Genomic DNA, 23767 nt, shown 5'->3' with positions numbered 1-23767 from the left:
TGCACTTTGGATGGGTAAATGCAGAGCACTAATTCCGAGTATGGGTCACCATACTTGGCCACATGTCAACTTTTTCACCTTTTTCACTTTTTTTTATGCTCTTTTACAAAGTCTTGATTTTGTTTTGGGGGTGTACTACTCATGCTTGTCATACTAGGTTGTTCGAAAAACACATTATTTTTCACATATTTTACATGATTACAACACCTCTCTCCCCAGTCTGTTTTCTATGAGTGTAGGCACACCGGCGGCGCCCAGCTACGTCGTGTTATACTTGTAAGAATTGTTCTAGACATGCTGAAAATTTTACGCTACAGCACAGCAGCTCTTCTTCTTGGTTTTCTCTGATGCACTAACTCTGCAGCAGCACTTCTTCGTCGTCTCGTATGATGCACTCAACCAAGCGTTCTAACCACAACCTCGCCCCTCCCCACCCATTCGAATTTCTGTAGGTGGGAATTATTTGTAATGATATTCCAATGAACCGCTTTGTGATATCACAAAGCCCGGAAAACAAACGCTGTAGTCCAAACGAGCCGTTCGTTGTAGTTCTTGAAAAGGGATTTAAAAAAAACGAAATATCTCCCTTTGGAGTGGACTTTGAGATTTGTAACTTTCTATATCTTTTTTATGCCCAAACATACACACTACACACTGACTAAAATTAAAAAAGTGAAAAAGCATAATAGGACCCCTTTAAGTAAACAGTAGCACAGTAAACGGTCTAGTTGAGTCCAGGAAGGAACCCAACCCAATCCCCTGAGACGACACGGACAATCAAGATAAGAAGCAAAAGAAAATAAGTCTCACCTAGAGCTTTTACTGCAATCTGGCGTGTGTGTGGAGGTGGTGTCAATATGCAGACAAGATGGACTTCTGGATGTAACAGCACGTCATCTGTCTTGTTGGTGGAAAAGGGAATGTTCAACTCGCTGGCTAGTGACTCTGCTTCCTCTTGCGTATGGCCCCAAACAGCCTGAACAGGGAAGCCTTCCTTTTGGAGCAACGGCACTAAGGCACGTACCGTCTGCCCGGTTCCAAATACACCCACGCCCGGCAACATTATTCTAACTTACAAGCAACTCTGTGTCTCATTCCACACTGCTAATGTAATCTCTTTTGACACAGATGCTTGGCCTGTGAAAAGAGAGAGAAACATCAAAGTTCACTGACACTTGCACATGGATGCAAAATAATCTCTAGACACAGCGCATGCAGTTGCAAGCATGTCGACACCAAGCTCCAAGTTAAAATTAACCTCAGGGCCACTTCAGGCTATCACGATCAATACACAATAGAGATAAAGCACTGTATGACCCCACTGTTATCAGTGGCTCGAGTGACAGCTGTCAGATACAAGCCTGGGCGTTGCTGACCTACCAGCTGGCTTGCAATTTAATTTACATCCCAAAGGCTGTGCACCTGCCTAGCAAAGGCAAATGAGAAGCATGTTTGTATTTCCTCTGTGTACTAAACACAAGGTAGTTCCTAGTAGGGCTAGTCTTGATTTGCAAACATATATTTCTAGTAGTAAATACAGAGAAAAGGGTAGGACCATCACGAACATTCCTAAAGAACTGATAAGGAAGGGTGAACTTGACGAATTATGTTGTTTTTAATAAAGAAACGTAAACTATATCAATTTTGTGACCCATCCTAGAGGCACACTAATATTAGCATCATCACTTCCTCGCGCTAACCCGCGGATGTAGGGCGGATAGGGTAACCCTTGGTTTAAAAGTTTAGCTTTTAAAGAATTCCTTGTTTTATTTTACTTAAAAACAATATAAATCATCAAACTTGACACTTTCAAAGTAAACATGCTTCGTAGCAGATGCATATCGTTGTAGCTTAGCAGAAACCGGTCCATTTCAACCGCACAGTCACAAATACACACATTCGAGCTCGTGTCAAATCAGTGACTTCTGGCTCGGTTATTAGTTCATTTTTCAACGGCTCTGTTAGTTTCATATGGGCTGTTACTTACCACAAAACAAAGCCCTGGGATGCGATGGCGCCGCTGTGGAGAATGATGATGGCCAGAGAATGGTGGACACCTCCCTCCCTTTCTGCTCCACTTTAGTCAGGGCTCTGCTCTCATGTCATCTCAACACCAGGAGGAGGAAAAACAGGACAAACCCGTCACGCCTCCCACCCTCTCGACGTATGGTGCATTCTTCGGCCGTCTTGAAATCACGGTACGTTGTTTCATGTGTATTGTGTAACTTCACAGTACTACTGCTGCTGCTGTGCTCACTTTTCATTGCTCTGTGGGATGATGTTTAAAGCGAGACGTTTGATTTTGTACGCCTGCGCGAACCGTCGGTTTATCTGCCACGCCCATATCATTGAACTGAAACAGTTTGGCACATTCCATGAATTCAGTCTTGGTAAATAGGTCATCATATTCCTTAAAATTGTGACTCCCAGGAAAAAAAAAAAACATTATTTGTACCCTTTGTAGAAAATTATAAAATTACATAAATCAGAATTTAAACCGTATTTAGACTTTCTAATATTTTGGTAATATGGCTGCAAAAACAAAACAAACAGAGAAAATAAATAGAAAAATAAAATAGTTCATGTGACCATTTGTTGAAAAATGTACTCATCTCGGAGAAAACATTCTAGGGATAGAATTGGAAATTTTGTCATCATTTACTCACCCTCATGTTGTTCCGACCTTGTGCGTTTCTTTCTGTTGAACACAAAATAACATAATTTGAAAAATGTTTTGAAAAACAGTTGCCGGTAGCCATTGACTTGCATATTATGGAGGAAAAAAACAACATTATGGAAGTCAATGGCTACTAGAAACTGTTTGGTTACCAACATTCTTCAAAATTAGTTCTTTTGTGTTCAACAGAAGAAAGACACTTATGTTGAGGGTGAGTAAATGATGACAGAATTAAATTTTTAGGTGAACTATTCCTTTAAAAGACTTCTTTATCATAGGTAAGAAGGCATATTTGCGTAGTGTTCTGAGCTTATCATGAAGATAAGTGACCCAGATTGACCTTTGAGTTGATGCTTTGGACTCAACAACAACAACAACAACAACAACAACAACAATGATTATTTATAGAGCACATTTAAAACACAACCGAGGTTGAGCAAAGTGCTTTACAAAAAATAAAACAAATAAAATAAAAGAGTAACAAGGGAATCAACAGACAAATAAGATCAGCAGGGTACAGTAAAAAACCCAGGAAACATACTAAGTAGTGTTATAAGCCAGGGTGAAACAATATGTCTTTAGATAAGATTTAAAAATACAAATAGATGGGGCACGTCTGATAAAGGGAGGAAGGCTATTCCAAAGCTTCGGTCCCGCAGTAGCGAAGGTGCGATCACCACGATTTTTAAATTTAACTCTAGGGACTATGAGTAGGCCAAGGTCACAAGATCTCAAGGTTCTAGACGGGGTATACAGAAGCAGCAAATCGGTTAAGTATTGAGGAGCCAGGTTATTGAGGGCTTTGTAAACAAATAATAAGATTTTAAAATTAATCCTATACTTAACAGAGAGCCAGTGTAGGGACTTTAAAATAGGAGTAATATGGTCATATTTTCACTTCCCTTCAAGCAGTCTAGCGGCTGCATTCTGAACTAACTGAAGACGAGAAATTGAAGACTGAGAAATACCAAAATACAAAGAGTTACAATAATCAAGCCGAGATGTTATAAAGGCATGGATAGCTGTTTCAATATTTTTTTCTAGATAGGAAGGGCTTAACTTTACTGAGAAGGCGAAGTTGGTAAAAACATGACTTAACTACAGCTGAAATCTGTTTCACTCTTCCTGAGTGAGGAAGCCAAGATCAAAGTTAAAAGCAACATTTTCCCTAGGACCAAACTAAATTTCTGATTTGTTTTCATTCAGGTGTAAGAAATTGCTTGAAAGCCATAGCTTAAGTTCGTTTAGGCAATCTAACAATGGCTGAAGAGAATATTTATTATTACACTGTAGGGGAAGATAAAGCTGGGTATTGTCAGCGTATAGATGAAAAGAGACACCATATTTTTTTTAAATAGAAGCCAAGGGGAGCAAATACATTGAAAACAACACAGGCCCAAGGATCGAACCTTGCGGAACACCACAACGAAGAGGAATGTCAGTAGAAACACAAAGCCCTATTTGAACAGTAAAACACTTATTTGACAAATAAGAGCGAAACCATTGTAAAACTATATCACAAAGTCCTACACAAGACTCCAGGCGTGACAGAAGAATCTTGTGGTTGACTAAGTCAAATGCAGCACTTAAGTCTATGAGGATAAGAGCCATGGGTTTCCCTGAATCTGTCATGAGAAATATGTAATTTAAGACTCTTAACAGAGCAAATTCAGTGCTATGAACTTTAAAACTTGATTGAAAGACTTCATTAATAGAGTTATCTGACAAGTAAGACTGTAGTTGAACCAGTACAACTTTCTCCATAATCTTTGAAATAAAAGGAAGATTTGAGATGGGCTGAAAATTGGAAAGAGATGTAGGATCGAGGTTCGTTTTTTTTTAAGATACGGTGTTACAGTAGCCTGTTTAAGGCAAACTGGAACAGTACCAGTTTGTAAGCATGTATTAATTACTGATAACAGACTTGGGCCAACTGCATCCATAATTTGTTTAAGGAAAAACGGAGGAACTATATCTTGTGGACATGATGTAAGCTTGAGATGATCCACAATTTCCTTTGTGGCTTTGTTCCTTTCCTTTCAATGACTCCCTATATCGCTCTCTCTCTTTATATGCTGCAAGCATAGGCTACATAATAAATAGCTATTATTGGTCATGTTATTTTGAAGGGCTATTAATAAATTAAATACTATTAGGCTATATATTTTTTGTAGGCTATCTATTCTCAGTTGCTCATGCTGCTACTGTTATGTAATGCCTAGGGCAGCTTTCCTAAACAAGGCATTCTTTGAAAATGTTTGGTTTGTTTTAATCAAATATCGCAGATGCTAATTCAAGAATCACTGTAATTGTCCAAACAGTTAACCAGACATTATAAAGGTTAACACACTCGAACCAGTGACGTAAAGGTTAAAGGAAACAGTGTGTCATTATAACGCTGTTATTTAAGTATTTGTATTGTTAGTATATGTTTTACGTATTCCTATATATTTGTTTTATATGTTCTGTTTTTAATGTTTCCATTTCGTTCGGTATAAATGGTACCATTCAAAGCACGCTCTTATATTGATTTACAAAGGATGAAACAAGTCCAATTTTTAGCATACAAACATAATTTCAAAACTGTCTAGTTTTATTTACACATAGTGCAAGTTAAAAGCACTGTTGCAAGTTGCAACACTCTTGGCTTTGCATTATAAAGTCCTCCAAAGGCGCACATCTGCGCAGACGCGAGTCTATCGACGCATTTGAAACCAAAACAGGAAGTCTTAAGTATTGTGGGACGTGTAGTTCCGCTTGTAGGCCGCTGTTCTGGATAACAGCACACGAAGGAACCAAACAAAACATAATTAGGGAAACTTCCAAGGGACTGCTGTAATACTGGTGCATCTTTTACACGATCATGCCCGGCTTTACGTGCTGCGTGCCCGGTTGCTACAACAACTCGCACCGGGATCGCGATCTGCGGTTCTACACCTTTCCGAAGGACCACACTCAGCGAGAGATATGGCTGAAGAACATTTCGCGGGCCGGGGTGAGCGGCTGCTTCAGCACTTTCCAGCCCACCACCGGCCACCGGGTCTGCAGCGTCCACTTTCCCGGAGGCAGGAAAACCTACACCATTCGCGTCCCGACGCTTTTCCCTCTGCGCGGGGTGAACGAGAGGAAGAGCAGGCGAGGAAGGAGCAGGAAGGTCTCCGCGGTCGTGCCCATCATCAGCAACGTCGTTTCCACCGCTAACGAGTCAGCGCCAGTGGAGGAAGAGGGGGACACCGAGAACACATGGCGGAAGAACATTTCGCGGGCCGGGGTGAGCGGCTGCTTCAGCACTTTCCAGCCCACCACCGGACACCGGGTCTGCAGCGTCCACTTTCCCGGCGGCAGGAAAACCTACACCATTCGCGTCCCGACGCTTTTCCCTCTGCGCGGGGTGAACGAGAGGAAGAGCAGGCGAGGAAGGAGCAGGAAGGTCTCCGCGGTCGTGCCCATCATCAGCAACGTCGTTTCCACCGCTAACGAGTCAGCGCCAGTGGAGGAAGAGGGGGACACCGAGAACACCACCGTGGTGCAGATAGGTCAGAACGGCCAGTACATCGCGCCCGTGGACCTCGCCGCTTCAGGGGACGGCTCCTGCCTCGCGGCGGTGGTCTCGGAATCCGGCGAAACCCTGACCGGAGGCAGCGCGTCTTGCCCCGTTGCCGATCTCGCGCTGTGCGGGGTGGACCACTCGTACTCGCTCACCACCGGCACAACGTCCGCTGAACTACTGAGGAAGCTGAACGAGCAGCGGGACATCATCGCGTTGATGGAGATCAAAATGAAGGAGATGAAGAACACCATCCGACAGCTGCGGGTCAACGAGGCACGGCTGCAGGAGGAGCTGCGGGAGCGGGACCGTCTGATCTCCACCAACACCATCATTACGAGGAAACTCTGACGAACGACGCAGAGAAACGACGGACTAAAGACGCAAAGGAAGGTCGGTGTTCGGTGCTTCTGTAAGACAAGGCGACGACAATTAAGTATCATCGTAGTTCTCATTTAAACTTCCTCCAGGACTCAGAAGTGGTAGATAGGCTGTGTTTGTGTGTTAGAGCGCATATACATGAGTTCAACTTGTATGCTCGAGCTGTCCGGCATAGCGCTACACGGGGACTGAGATGAGTTCAGCAGACTGGTCCTTCTCATTTTATATTTAATGATGATACACGTTTGTGCTGTTTGTGTGTTGAAGGCAGCAGACCCAAGATCTGCCTACTGCCACACTTCATAACCATGTTACACGCACACAGAGACTGCGTCATAAGTGTGTAAACAACTGCTTATTATTTGGGTTGATTATAATATTTCAGTGCATCAGATCAGAGCTTCTGGTCCAGATGAACCGATTCTTTACATGCAGGTTAACGCAGTTAGAAAAGATGATTGGTTTGAAGTAAACTGCTTTTGAACTATAATTTGTGGGACTGTTTTTGTAGTATTGCATTTAAACAAATTATTTAGTTCGGAATCCCTTTTTTAAGATTCTTTACCACACAAGTTCTGAATATGTTGTGCACTATAAAAGCTGTTTCTTTTCTGTTTGAAGCCTTGTGGCATCACATTTATTCAAGCAAATTTCATTTTAATTGTCTTCAGTAAAGCATCTTTAAATTAACCAACCTTTCCAGTATTTAGCAAAAAAAAACAAAAACGGGCATAAGATATTGCCCTTTAATTGTATGAAGAGCTTATTTATGAAAGTCTGAGATTCAAAATAGCTAAAGGACTATTTGATTCACAATGTTGGCCGGTAGAACATTTATTACATATGTTAAAAAAAAAAAAAAAAGTATACAAATGTTCAGACATAACACACCTCCATTCAAGTTACCCAAAACACCATTTCTATGCATAAAAGCCTCAAGTGGAAAGTGTTTTTGTTTACTTCTGTTATAGTCGTAATCTTTTAATGTCCTCGCTGCGGAAATCTACCCTTAGAGCCAAGACTTGCCGAACCTCTGCAGGGGTCAGACGCCAAGTCAAAGGCCCAGAGTTGGGTCCCCAATAATCCAGGATCTCAGACACCTAAAGGAAGAAAAATGCAGTCAAACAAAATTCAAAACAACACTGTTCTTATACTCATGGACCAGTTTTCAATGATTAACATTTTAAATGGCAGTCAAAAAGCCACATACTCTTTCTAAGTTGAGAATAGTTGCCATCTGTGCGAGTCGGGCAAACTTATCCCGGATGGTCCAGGAGGTGACCGAGGAGAGGTAGGCAACCAAAGCGCGCAGCTCCTTATCAAACTGTAATCCACCAAGCTGCAAACCAGAATGGAGAGGACAGTTAGGATGTCTTGTCACTTAAAGCAAATGTGTGCCTGTTCATTTGTGCAGGGCAGGTTACATCTCACCCTGCTGAAGGTGCATTTGAACACAGTCTTCTCCATCTCCATGGCTATGAGGCTGGTCATCAGGCTAGTTAGAGTATCATAGATGACTGGTGACAGGCCCACCTACAGAGAGGCATCTTTAGAATGGGTTTGTGTGAGCATGTGTAAAGTGGATTAAAATGAATATACCTTAAACTCAGCCATGAGCTGCTCCAACTGGACAATGAGTTGCTGAACCCAAGGATCATTGGCTTCATACTCACTAAACTCTTCCTAAAAAAAGTAAAAAAAACAACGCATAACTTATCCTCAAAAATATAATATAAGGAATATAACATCATAAATGTTCTTGGTATTTCTGTTTCTATCATTGTCAACTCAAGTGCAGACTGTTTTATTTCCACTCTTTATCAGTAGTAGTAATAGATATTGCAATGTTAACATATCTTACCTCTTCAATATTGTGTGAGACAGACAGGAAGCTGCTGATCCAGGGTTTTACTTGTGGCCTGATAGAGGTGTTATTAAGCTCCTGTAGACCCTCCTGTACATACATAAAACATTAATACAAACAAATGTTAAAATCTACAAACAGATGACATACGCAGACATTCAACAGTTTGGGTAAATTATATATAAGTATTGAACACATCACCATTTTTCTCAGTAAATATATTTCTAAAGGTGCTGTTGACATGAAAATTTCACCAGACGTCAGTAACAATCCAAGTAATCAAAGAAAGCAAAACAAATAAGTTCAGAAATTATGTGTAATAAAGTAGAATGACACTGGGAAAAAGTATTGAACACATGAAGAAAGGGAGGTGCAAAAAGGCTTGGAAAGCCAAGACACCAGCTGAAATCGATCAGTAATTAGAAAGCAATCCTGGCCCTTGTCAGTGGAAATTAATATTAATTGGTTCAGTCCCAAACGATGACCTATAAAAAGGTGTCTCATGACCAACGTGTCACACAAGAAACATTTCATGATGGGATAAAAGACCTTCGCAACCTTATTGTTGCAAAACATACTGATGGCATTGGTTACAGAAGGATTTCTATCAGTGTTGCCAATTTAGTGACTTTGTCGCTAGATTTAGCGACTTCCCCGCCCCTTTTGAGACTTTTTTTCAAAAGTTTAGGGACAAATATAGCAACTGCTTGGACAAACCTTATCGAAGTTCTCATCTTGCCCACTGATCTACGTTCATCTTTATATAGATCAGTGAATTTGCCATTGTGATGTCATCTAGTGACATTTAGCTACCAGTTTTAGCTACTTTCAATTGAAAGCAGTTGGCAACACTGATTTCTATACTTCTGAATGTTCAAGTGAGCACTGTTGGGGACCATGCAAGGCTCTATTGCTGAGAAAAAAGCATGTTGAAGCTCGTTTAAAGTTTGCTGCACAACATTTAGACAAGGCTGTGAAATACAGGGAGAATATAGTCTGGTCACATGAGACAAAAAGTGTACTCTTTGGATGCCATAATACACATCATGTACCGGCCATGACCAGGTGCTCCTCGCAAGATTTCTGACAGAGGAGTGAAAAGAATTATCAGAAGAGTTGTCTAAGATCTTCAGAAAGACCTGGAATTAGCATGTACAATTGTTTCAAAGAAAACAATAAGTAATGCACTCAACCGCCGTGGCCTGTATACACGCTCACCATGTAAGACTCCATTGCTGAAGAAAAAGCATGTTGAAGCTCGTTTAAAGTTTGCTGCACAACATTTAGACAAGCCTGTGAAATACTGGGAGAATATAGTCTGGTCAGATGAGACCAAAATTAAACTCTTTGGAAGCCATAACACACACCATGCATGGAGGTCAAATGGCACTGCACATCACCCCAAAACTTCATGGTGTAGCACTGGCAAAATTAATATAATTGAAGGAAGGATGAATGGAAAAATGTACCGAGACATTCTTGATAAAAATCTGCTGCCATCTACCAGGATGATGAAGATGAAACAAGGGTGGACATTCTAGCAAGACAATGATCCCAAATACAGCCAAGGAAACTATCATTTGGTTTCAGAAAAAGAAAGTAAAGCTGCTAGAATGGCCCAGCCAATCACCTGACTTGAATCCAATAGAAAATCTATGGAAAGAACTAAAGATCAGAGTTCATAGAAGAGGCCCATGGAACCTTCAAGATTTGAAGACTGTGTGGAAGAATGGGCCAAAATCACACCTGAGCAATGCATACCACTAGTTTCTCCATTCAGGAGCCGTCTTGAAGCTGTCATTAACAACAAAGGCTTTAGTACGAAGTATTAAATAAATTTCAGTAAGCATGTTCAATACTTTTTCCCTGGGTCGTTCCATTTTATTACATAGAACTTAATTTCTGAACTTATTTGTATTGTTTTCTTTGTATGTATGCATTACTTGGGTTGTTACCGACGTCTGGTGAAAATTTAATGTCAACAGCACCTTTAGAAATATATTTACTGAGAAAAATGGTGATGTGTTCAATACTTATTTTACCTGCTATATATATATATATTTTTTTTTAAATTAATACTTTTATTCTGCAAGATGCATTAAATTGATCAAAAGTGACAGTAAATACATTTGTTACAAAAAAGATTATTAAAGTATGCTGTTCTTTTAAACCTCGTTTTCATCAGACATTCCTGATAAAAAAATGTTTTGACAATTTTCAAAAATATTAAGCAGCACAAATTTTTTTTTAACATTGTTTTCAACTGATAATAGTAAGACATTTTTCTTGAGCACCAAATCAGCATTTTAGAATGATTTCTGAAGGATCATATGACAATGAAAATATAGGAGTAATGGCTGCTGAAAGTTCAGCTTTACCATCACAGGAATATATTAAATCGATTAAATCTTTATACATATAAAAATAGAAAGCAGTTTTTAAGTGTAATAGTATTTCACAATATTACTGTTTTACTGTATTTTTAAATGCAGCCCCAAACTTTTGAACAGTAGTGTATTAACAGTTTTTCACTGACCTGTAGGAGGTCCTTGAAATTGTTGGAGGTGTTGACCAAATCAGATAGACAGCTGTCTATCTTAGCCTTTGCATGATCTGAGCCCGCCCCCTGACTGAACAACTTGGCACAATCACTCTAAGATGGAAAGAGAAAACAATTCATCGTACCACAACAAGTTAGTTTTTTGGACTGCTTTTATGATATGTTTATGAGGCTTATAAAATTCTATCTGCATTAACTACATGGAAAAGATGTCAAAATTCCTCTTTTTGTGTTCCATGGAAAAAAGTCATATATTTTGAGATATATAGGATATTTGCTTCTGGTGGTTGACTGAAAAACAAAATCAAAGTCATATCACACAGACCTCTAGATTCTTTTTCAGGGTGCTGATATTCTCACTGCAGACCTCCACATTATTGAGAGCCACCTGAGAAACAAACATATCAGATAACACACAGGAGTGTGTGTTTAGTGAGAACTAGGTACACGAAAACAAGTGAAAACGTAACATCATAAATTCAGACTGTGTTTAAGTTTGTGTGTTGTTTGTGTGAGATAGAAAGACTTGATGCTGACCAAGTAGGCACTCTTTGCCTGCTCCTGGCTCTCAATCCCAAGCGTTTGTGTGAGATTTGTTATCTTGCCATGCTGCAGGCTGCTCTGCATCAGACTGACGGCACTGCTGACCCCACGCTGCAGGTCCTGCAGAGCACTGACTGGATATCCAGCTCGGAGCTTACATACTAACACCTCTCTGCATACAAAGAAAGAGATGCAAAGGGTATAGCGACTGATTAGATATTCAACAACAACGGTTTCCAAAAATTCTCTGAATCTTCAACCACCACAATAACTCTTCAAAGGCACAACAGTAACAAAATACACTGAGGCTAATTCAATTCCAAATTTGTGCGCATACCTGAAGTCTGTCTCCAGAACACTGGTCGCATGATTGATCATAGCGCACACGCAGTCAGAGCTGCTGCTGGTGGGGGCCCGGCTGATGCATTTCTTCACTATGTAGAACACATCATCCACCATGCTGGAGCTCAGCTGACCCACCTCAGCTGTGTCCATGGCAACTGCCTATAAAATCATATTCATCATCCATTGAGGACATAGATTCTGCCAAAGAAATGTATCTGCAATTTAACAATGGCAAATGTCTTTCAATGTAGGAAGGTACACTATAACGTTCAATAAAAGCATTTATTCCTTTTACAAAAAAAACTTTCTGACCCCAAACTTTTGAATGGACACTACATGTGCCTGACAATAGCTCTGACATCTCTAATGTTGTACATTGTAATGTACACAAGTTATTGACTGTATATGTGTCCCACCTTGTTGACGGACTCTCTCATGTAATACTCCTCCATGGGAATGTAATAGCCAATCAGCTCCTGCATAGTGCGGCTCAGCTGGCAGTTCTTCAGTAACTGCTCTAAACTCTGCTGATGCTCTAGAAAACAAAACATAAACAAACATGAACAATGCCAGCAAGTAATACTGATGAGTATAAATTTACATAAATCAGCATATTCAACACATTTTGCCTACATCCAATTTGTATAGCCTAGTTAGTTACATATATTTTTTTTAACAGGCAATGATGTGTTGCCTATATGCGCATCATGTATTAATGTGCAGCAGCATTTGTGCTAACTTCTAGGCTACAGCAGATGACAGTTGTCATGACATGTACTTGCAGCAGAATTTAGTTTCAGAGTAGTTTCATATCCCATAAAAAGCTAGGTGTTACCTTGTATAACCGCTTCATCTGCCATTGCATCTGCAACCTCAAAGTCAGCTACTATACGCCGCCTCAAGAATCGAAAGTACAGCTCGGCTCTCGAGTTCATTAAGGTAACCTCACATAACACAGGATCCAGGTCTCTAGATTAAACATACGACAACAAATAAAACACCTCGTTAGTGCTATCAAACGATTAATTGCATCCAAAATAAAAGTTTTTGTTTACATAATATATGTGTGTGTGCTGTGTATATTTATTAGGTATATATAAACACACACACATACAGCATATATTTTGAAAATATTTACATGTATATATTTATATAATTTATATCATATATAAATATATTTAATATATAAACGTAACATATTTTTCTGAAAAATATACATGCATGTGTGTGTATTTATATATACATAATAAATATACACAGTACACACACATATATTATGTAAACAAAACTTTTATTTTGGATGCGATTAATCGTTTGACAGCACTACCCATGTATTCACAAGATAAACAAATAAACAATTATAACACAGACCACACCTGGGTTCAATCTTTTCTGTAGCCATGCCCCTCATCATGCTGCTCTGAATAACCTGAAACTATAGCGAAACAAAAATAAAAAGTATTGTATAACTACGTCAAAGTACACTTTATTCATGGTGCAAACATTAAGTATAGTACATAAACACACTAATGCAGCATACAGTATAGACACTACACACACCTTATTGTTATAATCTCTCTGTTGGATGAATTTGTCCACTATTTTCTGAGCCTGTTTATCACACTCATTTTGAAGGTGTGCGAGGAGTGTGTGCAGTCGGCCTGGTCCATAGTATGTTTCCACTATGGGCTGATGGGTTTCAACAATGCGTGCAATACCTAACAGGTACAGACAAAGGCTGGTTGATCTCGATTTGTTTAAACATAATAAATATTGCTAAGTTAAACAGTGATGCTCTTACCTTCAAGAAGCAGTGTGAGTGTGTCAGCAAAAATGACCGGTGCCCTGCGTTCGCCGAGATCAGAGCCAACAGCCAGGAGTAAGTTCTCCTCTGCCTTACTGGCCAACTGAAAGAAAAGTAAGCAAAAGACACAACTTTTAATTTTAGAACCCAAGTAACTAAACCAAAGCATTCTCAACTGATTTCAACGGTCATGTAAGGCAGGCATAAACACATGCTCCTACCTGACTGCAAAGGTACTGAGCAAAGCGTGCAAGTCCCTGCTCATGCAGTCCCAGTAAAGGAAGGATCTTGAAAAAGCGCTCCACTTGAGGTAAGTCACCTGTGGCAACTGCCTCCTCCAGTCGCGTTGTGACAAGTGCCTTCAGATTGCGCTCTGCTTCCTGAAGCAATGCAAGGCTGGCTTCAACTGCACTGCCTGCACAATGTATAATATACAGATAACACAATAATGTATGTATCTTATTCTGAGTATCTCGGTGCATTAGCTTAAACAATATATGCACAATGTCTATTGTTTCTACCAATCACATTTAACAATTTGCATAACACTGTTTGTAACAGACTCTTACAACTTGTTTATAGCAGACAACTTACAGTTGCAGGGCAACCACATTAATATACAATGTAACTGATGTGCAGTAACAAGTGTGCAAACTCAACTGTTCAAAAGTATGAAACCAGTGAGAGTTTTCTAACAGAAATTAATACTGTTAATCAACAAAGATGGCATTAAAATGACAAATGTAATATTTAAGTTGTAAAATCTATTAAAACAGAAAGCAGTTATTTTAAACTGTAATAATATTTCACAATAGAGGGATTTCTTTAGAAAAGATTCAGTGTATATTGTATAAAAGTATGGTATATTAGTGTAGTGTAGTGTATATCATAGTAGATACAAGGGTGACTTATTAAACTGCAAAGCCATAACCATCCAACAAGTAGCTTTTTAAGCTGTTAAGATTTCAGATTAATCATTCATTTGTTATGAATAATCATACAATTTTATTTGCATTCATTAACTTTCAAATAAAAAGAAAGAAAAATCTAATCAGATAAAATACTTCTTTTGCCAAACATATTTAATTCACTGGATTATCCACCAATAGACAAGAAACATGGTTATTGAAATATAAACTATTTTTTGTTGAATTGTTCAGCAAAAACATCCATATCATACATTCAATTTCTAACACCAAGCACCCTTGTCATACGCATACATATTTGAAAATGACTCAAAATATTACAATTCAATAGTTTCAGTGATAATACTTCTTGCTAGAAAACCCCAAAAGGACTCACCCTCTCCACCCTGCTTGCTGAGCTCAATCACAGACTGGTCAAGAGAAAGATAGCGATGAATGTGGGCGGCAGCCTGCTCATAGTCCTGGTTACGCAAGGCTGTCTGAACACCATCTGTGCAGAACTTCAGATCTAGAATATCATCTGCCCTCTGAATTGCTTGGTACAGCCTTTTCTGAAACAGAACCAGGTGCAAAGCTTGAGTGGAAGCTGTCATACTGTCATTCTGATAGAGTGTACGTATCATACGAATGTGTATGTTGGGCACCTTGGTGAGGTCCAGCTGTCTGACTTTGCTGCTCACGTTCTCTGCCAGGCTGCAGGTGAAGCTGATCATGCCAGACAGTTGCACTGCATCTCCCTCGATCAGCTGCAAGTTGGGTCTGAGGAACACACAAAAACACAATTTATCAGCACACTATATTCTGTTTTCTCAGATCAACAGTATACGTTAAGTGTCAAACACATACACACTCACCCCATCCTCTGCAAGGCGAGCATCTTTGTTTCTATGTTGCTCTGCTGTCCCATAAGAGCGCCCAACTCCATCTGCACTTCCGCCTGTCAGGGAGGTGCGTTTGTAAACAGTTTATGCCAGTGCATAATCAACATGCACACAATCTCGCAGTTCAGGCACAAGTTAGTTTTTATATATATAATCAACAAATTAAAACAGCTGATGAGCGTTTATCTACCCTTATTAGTAGTCCAGCTCACAGAGACTAACCAACACTGTGTCTCCACTAATAAATATTCACCTCTTCTCCACATAGCTGCGCATACACTCGATCCAGATCCTCCAGCTCTGTCAGACCCTCTATGGTGTCGGACTGCACGGCGGAGAGCCCCGCCGGACCACCGCGACGACGCGCCGGTGAACTGACTTCATCCATGACAGCCCCACATCCACACAAACTGCGTCACTTCCGCTGACTCTAGCGCGTCACACTGTTAGTGTGCGACTTTACTCCCATCTAATGGTAGCTTTTGTGTGTGTGAAAAGGTTAAATGCCTCTCAAGCAGTGTGTAAAACATAATTCATAATTCATGTTACATTTGTTACTTCATGATTTTTTTTTTACTTATGGGAATGTTTATAAATAAAGATAATAATAAAGAATATGGTATGCAGTGTGGTTATATAGGTTCATAGGACAACAGAATACAAAAGTCACTATAGCTTTTCTTTACCATTGTACAGTGATAGAATTAGATTAATATCATGGCACTTGGCTATCTGTTGCATCGTACCGAATTACTGTTATTATATTACAGTGGTGGCTAAAATTATTAGAACACTAGTATTTAATTTTCACCAGCTAAAAATGGTTGTAAATCAGTTATTTCTACCTTTTGTTGTAGTGTGTCAGTAGGAAATATAATTTTACATTTCCAAACATTCATTTTGCTATTAATTGTAATAATCCAGTGAGATTTTTGTCTGACAGCAGCCAGTGCTCCACACAGAGATCTGATCTCATCATCATCCAGTCTGTCTGGAATGACACGAAGAAACAGAACAAACTGAGACTGACTAAATCCAGAAGAACTGTGGCAACGTCTCCAAGATGCTTCAAGAAAACTACCTGCAAAGCTACAGTACTGTTAAAAGTTTTAGGCACTTGTGTAAAAATGCTGTAAAATGAGGATGCTGTCAAAAATAATGTCATAAATAGATTTCCTTTGTCAATTAACCTCTATTAACTAAATTAAATCAGTTTGGTGTGACCATCCTTTGCGTTTAAAGCAGTTTTTGCCCTATAGGTGCACTTGCACATAGTTTCTCAGGTAGCTTTGCAGGTAGGTCTCTTGAAGCATTTTGGAGACGTTGTTCTTCTGGATTTAGTCTGTCTCAGTTTGTTCTGTTTCTCCAGACAGACTGGATGATGATGAGATCAGATCTCTGTGTGGAGCACAGACTCCTTGTGCAAACAAAAATTTCACAGAATTATTAAAATTAATGGCAAAATGAATGTTTGGAAATGTAAACTGATATTTGCTACTGACACACTACAGCAAAAGATAGAAATAACTGACTTAAAACCATTTTTAGCTGGCAAAAATACTAACCATGCCATATACATAGTTGTTTGCATAATGAATACCATGGTACTACAATTATTCCATGTCCAAAAACACATTAGATGAATACTAGGAGTGACAGATTCAGTGACAGGGAAACTGAGAGAGGAGTTGATAGTAATGGCTTTATATAAGAGAGAGTAATCTGTCTTTATTCTCCTCTCCCTTTAGATTTACGCAATGACATAATCCAAGCCTGTCAATCAGACAGAGGCTTGTCCAATGTGTGTGTATCAGAAAGTACCATGCTGGAATTAAAATGACAGTCCTACTGGGATTTTTTCCATCTGTTTGTAAATTGTGTGTGAGTGTGACAGAGAGTAAGAGAGAGAGACAGAGAGACAGCCTATACTCTAAGCCATATAGAACTATTGTCATTGGAGGTATATACTTATTTTCTGATTTGATGAACAGTGTAGCCGGAAATAATCTTTAATCCCACAGTTTTCCCCCTTTTTAATAATCAGATGTCACAGCCCCCGTTTATCCATCAGGCTCAACAGTTGGCTTCAAAGTTGCAGTTATTTTCTGAAACAGGAAGGTGAATGGGACCTCAAGAAGGTTTGGATTATTTGTACATGATTGTGTATTAAAGTGTAAATGTAAGGTGCTCCAGTGCGTGTGGTCTTCAGTTTAAAAATCTGTCTGTTCAGCGGAATGCATCTGCTGCTGTTCATTTTATTCTGCCTCAGTGAGTAAAAGTCTTTTTTATATTCAAACTTGTGTTTGTGTGTGTAATATCATAGTTTGTCTTATCATATATATATATATTGTGTGCTTTTCAAATTCTTGAATAGATGTGAATTAGTGGCCATGGTCATAGGGTATAGTATGCTATACAAACCATAAAAGTAGTGTCCAAAAAGAAAGACATTTTTTTTGAGGCTCAGAAATGGCTGATGTTGCTGTAGGTAATGTTCCTGAATTAAATGTATGAGAATGATCCTTTATATTTTTCTTTTTAAATAAAGATAGAGGTGGTTTGAGGAGAGAAATGGGAAAAATGGAGGAGATTTGTCTTTTCGAGCCGTTCTGCAGCCAGATTAAATGTCATTTTTGCTCTGGGTCTAATCCCTAGATTAATCCATGTGACGTACGACAGCATCTAACAGTATAGTGAAATAGACACACATAGACAGAAAGATACATTAAATGTTACAGTGACAGTGACAGTTAGTAGCCAGTGACAGTGCTACAGGCACATACATGTATCTGCATAGACGCTTTATCTTGGTATATTTTATTTAATTTTATGTGTAATTTAATATGTAAACTCTTTGGTAAGATATTCAAGACACTTATGTATTTGCTTGTTTAACAATTATGACAAAAAGTTTTCTATAAAAATCAGTGATGTTCTGGACTCAAATCTAAAGGTTTGGTACAGGATTTAATATCTGTAGTTTGTGTCAAAAGATCATAATTATATAATATTATATATAATTATATTAATAAATTATATATTGTTATATATGTTATATATAAATTATATACAAGTGTCTTGAAGTATTTGCAAAATACATTTATAATATTTGCAATAAAATTCAAAGCAAAATGATTTCGTTATTGTATTTTTTATTCTTTTATTTAAATGATTAATATGATTTGATGATTTAAAGTTAAACACCTTTTATAAATCAGGTAGACATCAAATTTAAAGGGATAGTTCCCCCCAAAATTAAAATTCTGTCACTAATTACTCGTCGTTCCAAACCCGTAAGACCTTCCTTCATCTTTGGAATACAAATTAAGATATTTTTGATGAAATCCAAGAGCTTTCTGACCCTCCATAGACAGCAACGCAACTGTAATGTTCCCAGGCCCAGAAATGTAGCAAGGACATCAGTAAAATAGTCCATGTGACATCAGTGGTTCAACCGTAATTATACAAAGCTACGAGAATACTTTTCGTGTGCAAAGAAAACTAAAATAATGACTTTATTCAACAGTTCTTCTGTCGGGATACTGGTCATGATACTCTCCATAATGGTGGAAGACGGAAGAATTGTTGAATAAGTATTCTCGTACGAGAATGACCACTGATGTCACATGGACTATTTTACTGATGTCCTTACTATGTTTCTGGGCCTGGGAACATTTCAGTTGCATTGCTGTCTATGCAGGGTCAGAGAGCTCTCAGATTTCATCAAAAATATCTTAATTTGTGTTCTGAAGATGAACGAAGGTCTTACGGGTTTGGAAGGTCATGAGGGTGAGTAATTAATGACAGAATTTTCATTTTTGGGGGAACTATCCCTTTAAATACATATCCAATATTTGTGCTGGAGCGCCTCCAGGGTTGGGAAACACTACAATATAGTTTCATCCATTAGTTCAAGCATTAAATCTCAGTCCAGTTCTTCAATCAGAATAGTCTTTCTGTTTTCCTCTGGCTTAGGGAAGTCATCCCCTGCTTCTGCTTGACTGGAGAAGGCAGGACTCTGCTGCTTGACTGAGGTTCTCTTAGTGGAGACATTAATAAGCAGCTGAGATTGATCAGTGGCCACAGCATCTGACTGAGGCCAGTGATACAAACTTGTAACAGCTTCTGATTCCATGTCATCACCAGAGATGACCTGAATCTTTGGACGGATTACACTCTGAAAAATGTAACATGTAAATCACATTGAGATACTGTTATAGTATTTATTCATATTTTAATGGTTTTAGTTTTAGTTAATTGAAATAACCCTGCACTTACCTGTGACATTGTTGGGAATATCAGGCTATTTTCTTCATCACCAAAGTCTGGAAGATCCTAGGGAGAAATCGGGAGCATCAAAAATTTTATTTGCAGTGAAATATTATACAAAGTTTCTGTATAAATCAAGTATACAGTGCAGGGAAATTCTATTCATTGTAAAAGCAAATTGAAGTTATATTGATGTGAGCAATGGTGTAAGTACTCACATCAATTGTTAACGCTGGTTCATCTGACAGGGTGATAGACTCTATTTCATCCTCAGAGATCAGTTCAGTGACGAGAGCTCCAGGACCTGCGACTGAGACTAAACCGCTCTGAGGTGACTGTGATGGTTTTGTGGGAACACTCATTTTCTGGTACTTCTCCTCTTCAGTCTTCAATCCCCAGGTTGATTCGCCTGTCTGTTTCTGGTCAAATGATGGATGGAGAATCTGTTCTGAAACTGTCTGCTGTCTCTCTGGTTTTGACTGGTCGGAATGATTTTGATCAAGTGTTGTTTGGATAATCTGTTCCTCATCAGATGCAGATTTGAAAGTGTAGTCCATCTCTGAAGCTGATGGATCAGTTTGTTCTTCCTCTGTTTTTGAAGAGTCAGTCTCTGCAGTTTCTGGTGTTTCGTCTTGAGGGCTCTGATCCTCAGTAACAGGACTTGGAGGCTCTATGATTCATAAGGGTAAGCCATAAGGTTTTAATGATGCTGTATGTCAGAAGGAGGTGAGAAAATATGAGTGTGTATATACACTACTGTTTAAAAGTTTGGGGTTGGTCATTTTTTGAAAGACGTCTCTTATTATATTACAGTAAGAACATTAATATTGTGAAATATTATTGCAATTTAAAATAGATAATTTTAATTTTATAATGTAATTTATTCCTGTGATGGCAAAAGCTGAATTTTCAGCTGACTCAAGCCTTCAGTGTCACATCAGAAATCCTTCTAATATGTTGACTTGGTGCTCAAGATTTCAACAATTCTTATTATCAATGTTGAAAACAGTTGTGCTCTGTAATATTTTTGTAGAAACTGGATATATTGTTTTCAGGACTTTTTGATGAATATAGAGTTCAAAAGCATTTATTTAAAATAGAAATCTCTTGTAACAGTCAAACTGTGTAAAAGTCTTTGTCAATTTAATGCATCTTTGCTGAATAAAAGTTTAAATATATTTGTAAAAATCTTAGTGTCCACAAACTTTTGAATGATAGTTAATATGTGAACAGATTGTGTTTGCCTTTCTCCAAAAGCTCTCGAGCCTGCCGTCCTCTCAGTGCGTTCTCTTTGATAGCAGTCAATGCATCCAAACTCTCCTGGATCTTCCTTCTCTCTCTCGTTTCCCACATTTCTCTTTCTTTTCGCTCACCTTCCAAACCACCAGCTGCCCATGCCTCTGCACATGCTCTGTGAATTAATGCAAACCTCAGTAAAAGACTCAACAACTGCCTCTAGATGAACTAGTAACAAAGACTATCCCTAACTGACCATGGCGGTTGTCAAGACAATTAATGCTATGGGACTTTAGCACAGAAATCAATGTTGCTAACCTGTCTTTTGGAAAAACAGGCCGGTCATCTAGATAGGTCAGCTGCTTGAAATGCACAATCAGAGTCTTCCTGTAGTTTGGGATTTTTTTGATGACCTCATTACCCATTAGATTTAACACCCGCTGGCAAATTCAAATAAACATGAATTAACTTCTAGCAATTCAGTCCACATCCAGAAGTAAGCATCACTGATCATATATACGAGGAAAGAGATACACTGTTTTTACCAAGTCGGGCATTCTCTCTAGAACACCGACGAGGGCTGGATCTCTGATGCGGTTGTGAGACAGATCAAGAACACTGATGGATAGACAGTGTGATAGCTCCTCCATGTCACACACATTCTCCAGTGAGTTATGGGAGATCTGCAGTGTGGACAGCTCACTCAAGCAGGCTGAAAAACAAATGATAAATGACTTTATGGTATACTGAGGAACAGGGAACAGTTGTTAACAATACAATGTGTGGTGCCATTTTCATTTGTGTGTGCAAGTACTCACATATGTTGTCAATGACCTTGATATAATTGTTTGAGACATTGAGGGTGCAAAGCTTGCTGAGTGGTTCCAGGTTTTCCAGAGTATGAATTAGATTCTGATGGAGGAAAAGACAGCGAAGCTCTGTCTGATTCTCCAGATTTTCAATCTTGCGAATGCCATTGCATTCCAGCCATAGGCAGCGCAGGCCAGTATATTCCTCCAAACCCTCAATACAAGAAAAACCTACAATGCAGAAGTAACAACTTCACATAAAGAGCTGAAAAGAAAATAACATAAAGATGCAATATTAAAACAGTCTTACAAACGCAGAAATTTCAAACCTTTATAGTGAAGATAAAGTGTGTCATTCAGCCTTGGCGTCAGGTACAGTTTGTTTTTCTTGCAGTGCTCCCTTAAAAACTGTTGGGTAATTCTTAGAAAATACAAGAAAAATCATTCAGTATTTTGCTCTTCTTAGACAACAACATATGTTTTCCCAAGCAAATAACCTACAGGTATTATAAAAATGCTTATTTTATTACCTGGGACCTGAATGCATTGTGCTGCTCTCTGATGCTTTGGTTTCTATTGTGTCAGCGTTAACCTTTGTCCCATCAGCAGCTGCACTCCGAGACTCCTGGCCTTTGAAAGACATTTTATTACTATTGGGCATTTTCCAAAAAAAGGGTACAAAATCAGACACTGAATTATTATTTTTTTTCCTTTTATCAAAAATAATTATCAGTAAACGGAGGCACTTACCCTTAATAAAATACTGATTGTCTACCAAATGTTGGTTTGTGGGTGTATCAGTTTTCATCATTTTACAGAACAGTAAATAATACATTAACATGGCTGTATAAAATGTTGGAAAGAGATAAATAATTGAATTTTTTGATATTTAAATATGTAAATGGTAATTAAAAATAGCTAATAATTAGTTAAAATAATATGTTTATATTATTTAAATTGTTCGATGCAATTAAGACCTATGTGTCAAACATGCTACTTTTAGTTTAGGCTAACGTTATGTTAGAAAATAACTTAATGTCGCGGCACCCAAAGTGTAACAGTTACAGTATTTGAGTCATTGCCATTTTGAATAAAAGTCGGAGCAGCATGATATAACCACGAAAGAACAGAATTTAAAGATAATATTCCGGTACATTACAAAATGATTAACGCCGGACAAGAATTTGTTGCTGAGTCAGTTGTTTTAAGTCTGTTATTTTGGTGATGGCCTTTGAATGTAGACTTTACGTTACCTGGAACAAAAGACACAACACCTTCACTCGTGTCTTTTTCTTCAGATTCAGCCCTTGTTCCTTCCTCCGCGTTCACTGTTGTGGATACGTTCATTTCTGTCCGCATTTCGCAATGATATTGGACCACCGACCAACCGTTAACTTAGCTTAATAGCTGCTAACAGTGCTTGCCTTGAAGTTTGCTTAGTTTCCATAGAGACCGGACGCGAATGTGCGCTTCTCAAGAGGCGGTTCGATCTTCTGCTGGCAGGTGGCAGGCAGCTACTGAATCCTACAGAAGCCGTGGTCTGCCTGTGCTGATAGACCTACTTACGGATTTAAAAAAAGTCTACTATATGTAGCATGTGCAGCAATGTACTATAATAAAGTACAGATAGCCTACTGAGAGGACAAGTAGGCTGTGCTTTTTTATTGCAGTATGTTAGTGCAGAAAGCCGTTTCCAAAGAAAACTACCCAAATATCAGGTTGTAAACCCAAAATTTAATCGGCTTTTAATGAAGACAAATTGAGTGGAATAGAAATTCTCAGTTGATTTTATAACAATATAGTTGTGGGTTAAGGATACAATGTGTACAGTATATGTGTTAACCGGACATTTGCAGAAGAAAAAGATATCCTATATATATATATATCATGTTCTTCTTATTAATTAGGCCTATACCTACAAAATA

The 23767-nt window shown here is 38.7% G+C and overlaps 4 protein-coding genes across 6 annotated transcripts in view; 1 reads left to right on the top strand and 3 right to left on the bottom strand.

The window, feature by feature from the left end:
- LOC107674467 (glucose-fructose oxidoreductase domain-containing protein 2-like) overlaps positions 1–2271 on the bottom strand; it is a 7843-nt gene extending 5572 nt beyond the window's left edge. The window contains exons 1-2 of the mRNA XM_016468447.1: positions 1988–2271; positions 811–1137 (exon numbers count right to left, since the gene is read on the bottom strand). Coding sequence (XP_016323933.1) covers positions 811–1063 — 253 coding nt within the window. The 5' untranslated portion in view covers positions 1064–1137; positions 1988–2271. The remainder of the gene's footprint in view (positions 1–810; positions 1138–1987) is intronic.
- Positions 2272–5270: 2999 nt separating this feature from the next.
- On the top strand, positions 5271–7411 carry LOC107674440 (THAP domain-containing protein 11-like). 3 transcript variants are annotated; one of them, XM_016468415.1, is made up of 2 exons: positions 5271–5657; positions 5934–7411. In XM_016468415.1, exons 1-2 carry the CDS (start codon positions 5541–5543, stop codon positions 6573–6575), a joined length of 759 nt encoding a protein of 252 aa, XP_016323901.1. In that variant the 5' UTR covers positions 5271–5540; the 3' UTR covers positions 6576–7411. The 3 variants fall into 3 exon arrangements, with proteins under 3 accessions (XP_016323901.1, XP_016323903.1, XP_016323902.1); XM_016468417.1 differs by having other exon boundaries at positions 5271–5902; positions 6170–7411; XM_016468416.1 differs by having other exon boundaries at positions 5271–5920; positions 6197–7411.
- Positions 7412–7472: 61 nt separating this feature from the next.
- Positions 7473–15970, bottom strand: LOC107674430 (conserved oligomeric Golgi complex subunit 4-like). The gene is made up of 19 exons (XM_016468398.1): positions 15782–15970; positions 15502–15584; positions 15292–15406; positions 15024–15198; positions 13943–14136; positions 13719–13824; positions 13478–13635; positions 13294–13352; positions 12753–12886; positions 12334–12452; positions 11910–12076; positions 11567–11744; positions 11355–11417; positions 11006–11122; positions 8467–8559; positions 8205–8288; positions 8037–8138; positions 7816–7944; positions 7473–7705 (listed from the first exon to the last, which is right to left on the bottom strand). The coding sequence occupies exons 1-19, from the start codon at positions 15914–15916 to the stop codon at positions 7571–7573; spliced, it is 2346 nt and encodes a 781-aa protein (XP_016323884.1). The 5' UTR covers positions 15917–15970; the 3' UTR covers positions 7473–7570.
- A 3483-nt stretch (positions 15971–19453) lies between these two features.
- On the bottom strand, positions 19454–23201 carry dnaaf1 (dynein axonemal assembly factor 1). The gene is made up of 10 exons (XM_016468387.1): positions 23001–23201; positions 22373–22467; positions 22172–22263; positions 21852–22073; positions 21579–21745; positions 21352–21473; positions 21042–21208; positions 20016–20476; positions 19807–19863; positions 19454–19705 (listed from the first exon to the last, which is right to left on the bottom strand). The coding sequence occupies exons 1-10, from the start codon at positions 23199–23201 to the stop codon at positions 19454–19456; spliced, it is 1836 nt and encodes a 611-aa protein (XP_016323873.1).
- Between the last annotated feature and the right edge of the window lie 566 nt (positions 23202–23767).

The sequence above is a fragment of the Sinocyclocheilus anshuiensis genome, unplaced genomic scaffold, assembly GCF_001515605.1.
Source record: "Sinocyclocheilus anshuiensis isolate Anshui unplaced genomic scaffold, SAMN03320099.WGS_v1.1 scaffold1037, whole genome shotgun sequence".
Lineage (NCBI taxonomy): Eukaryota > Metazoa > Chordata > Actinopteri > Cypriniformes > Cyprinidae > Sinocyclocheilus > Sinocyclocheilus anshuiensis.
The sequence above is the reverse complement of the archived record's forward strand: the minus strand, read 5'-3'. Positions and strand labels throughout refer to the sequence as shown.

Coding starts and splice junctions, on each gene's coding strand:
- LOC107674440 (XM_016468417.1), top strand. CDS start 5,541: ATGCCCGGCTTTACGTGCTGCGTGCCCGGTTGCTACAACAACTCGCAC. Junction 5,903..6,169: donor TCAGCGCCAGTGGAGGAAGA/GGGGGACACCGA, acceptor GTCAGCGCCAGT/GGAGGAAGAGGGGGACACCG.
- LOC107674430 (XM_016468398.1), bottom strand. CDS start 15,916: ATGGATGAAGTCAGTTCACCGGCGCGTCGTCGCGGTGGTCCGGCGGGG. Junction 12,077..12,333: donor TGAGAGAGTCCGTCAACAAG/GTGGGACACATA, acceptor ATGATTTTATAG/GCAGTTGCCATGGACACAGC. Junction 7,706..7,815: donor CTATTCTCAACTTAGAAAGA/GTATGTGGCTTT, acceptor TTCTTCCTTTAG/GTGTCTGAGATCCTGGATTA.
- dnaaf1 (XM_016468387.1), bottom strand. CDS start 23,201: ATGCGGACAGAAATGAACGTATCCACAACAGTGAACGCGGAGGAAGGA. Junction 22,074..22,171: donor ACTTTATCTTCACTATAAAG/GTTTGAAATTTC, acceptor TCTGCATTGTAG/GTTTTTCTTGTATTGAGGGT. Junction 19,864..20,015: donor AACCAGCGTTAACAATTGAT/GTGAGTACTTAC, acceptor ATTTCTCCCTAG/GATCTTCCAGACTTTGGTGA.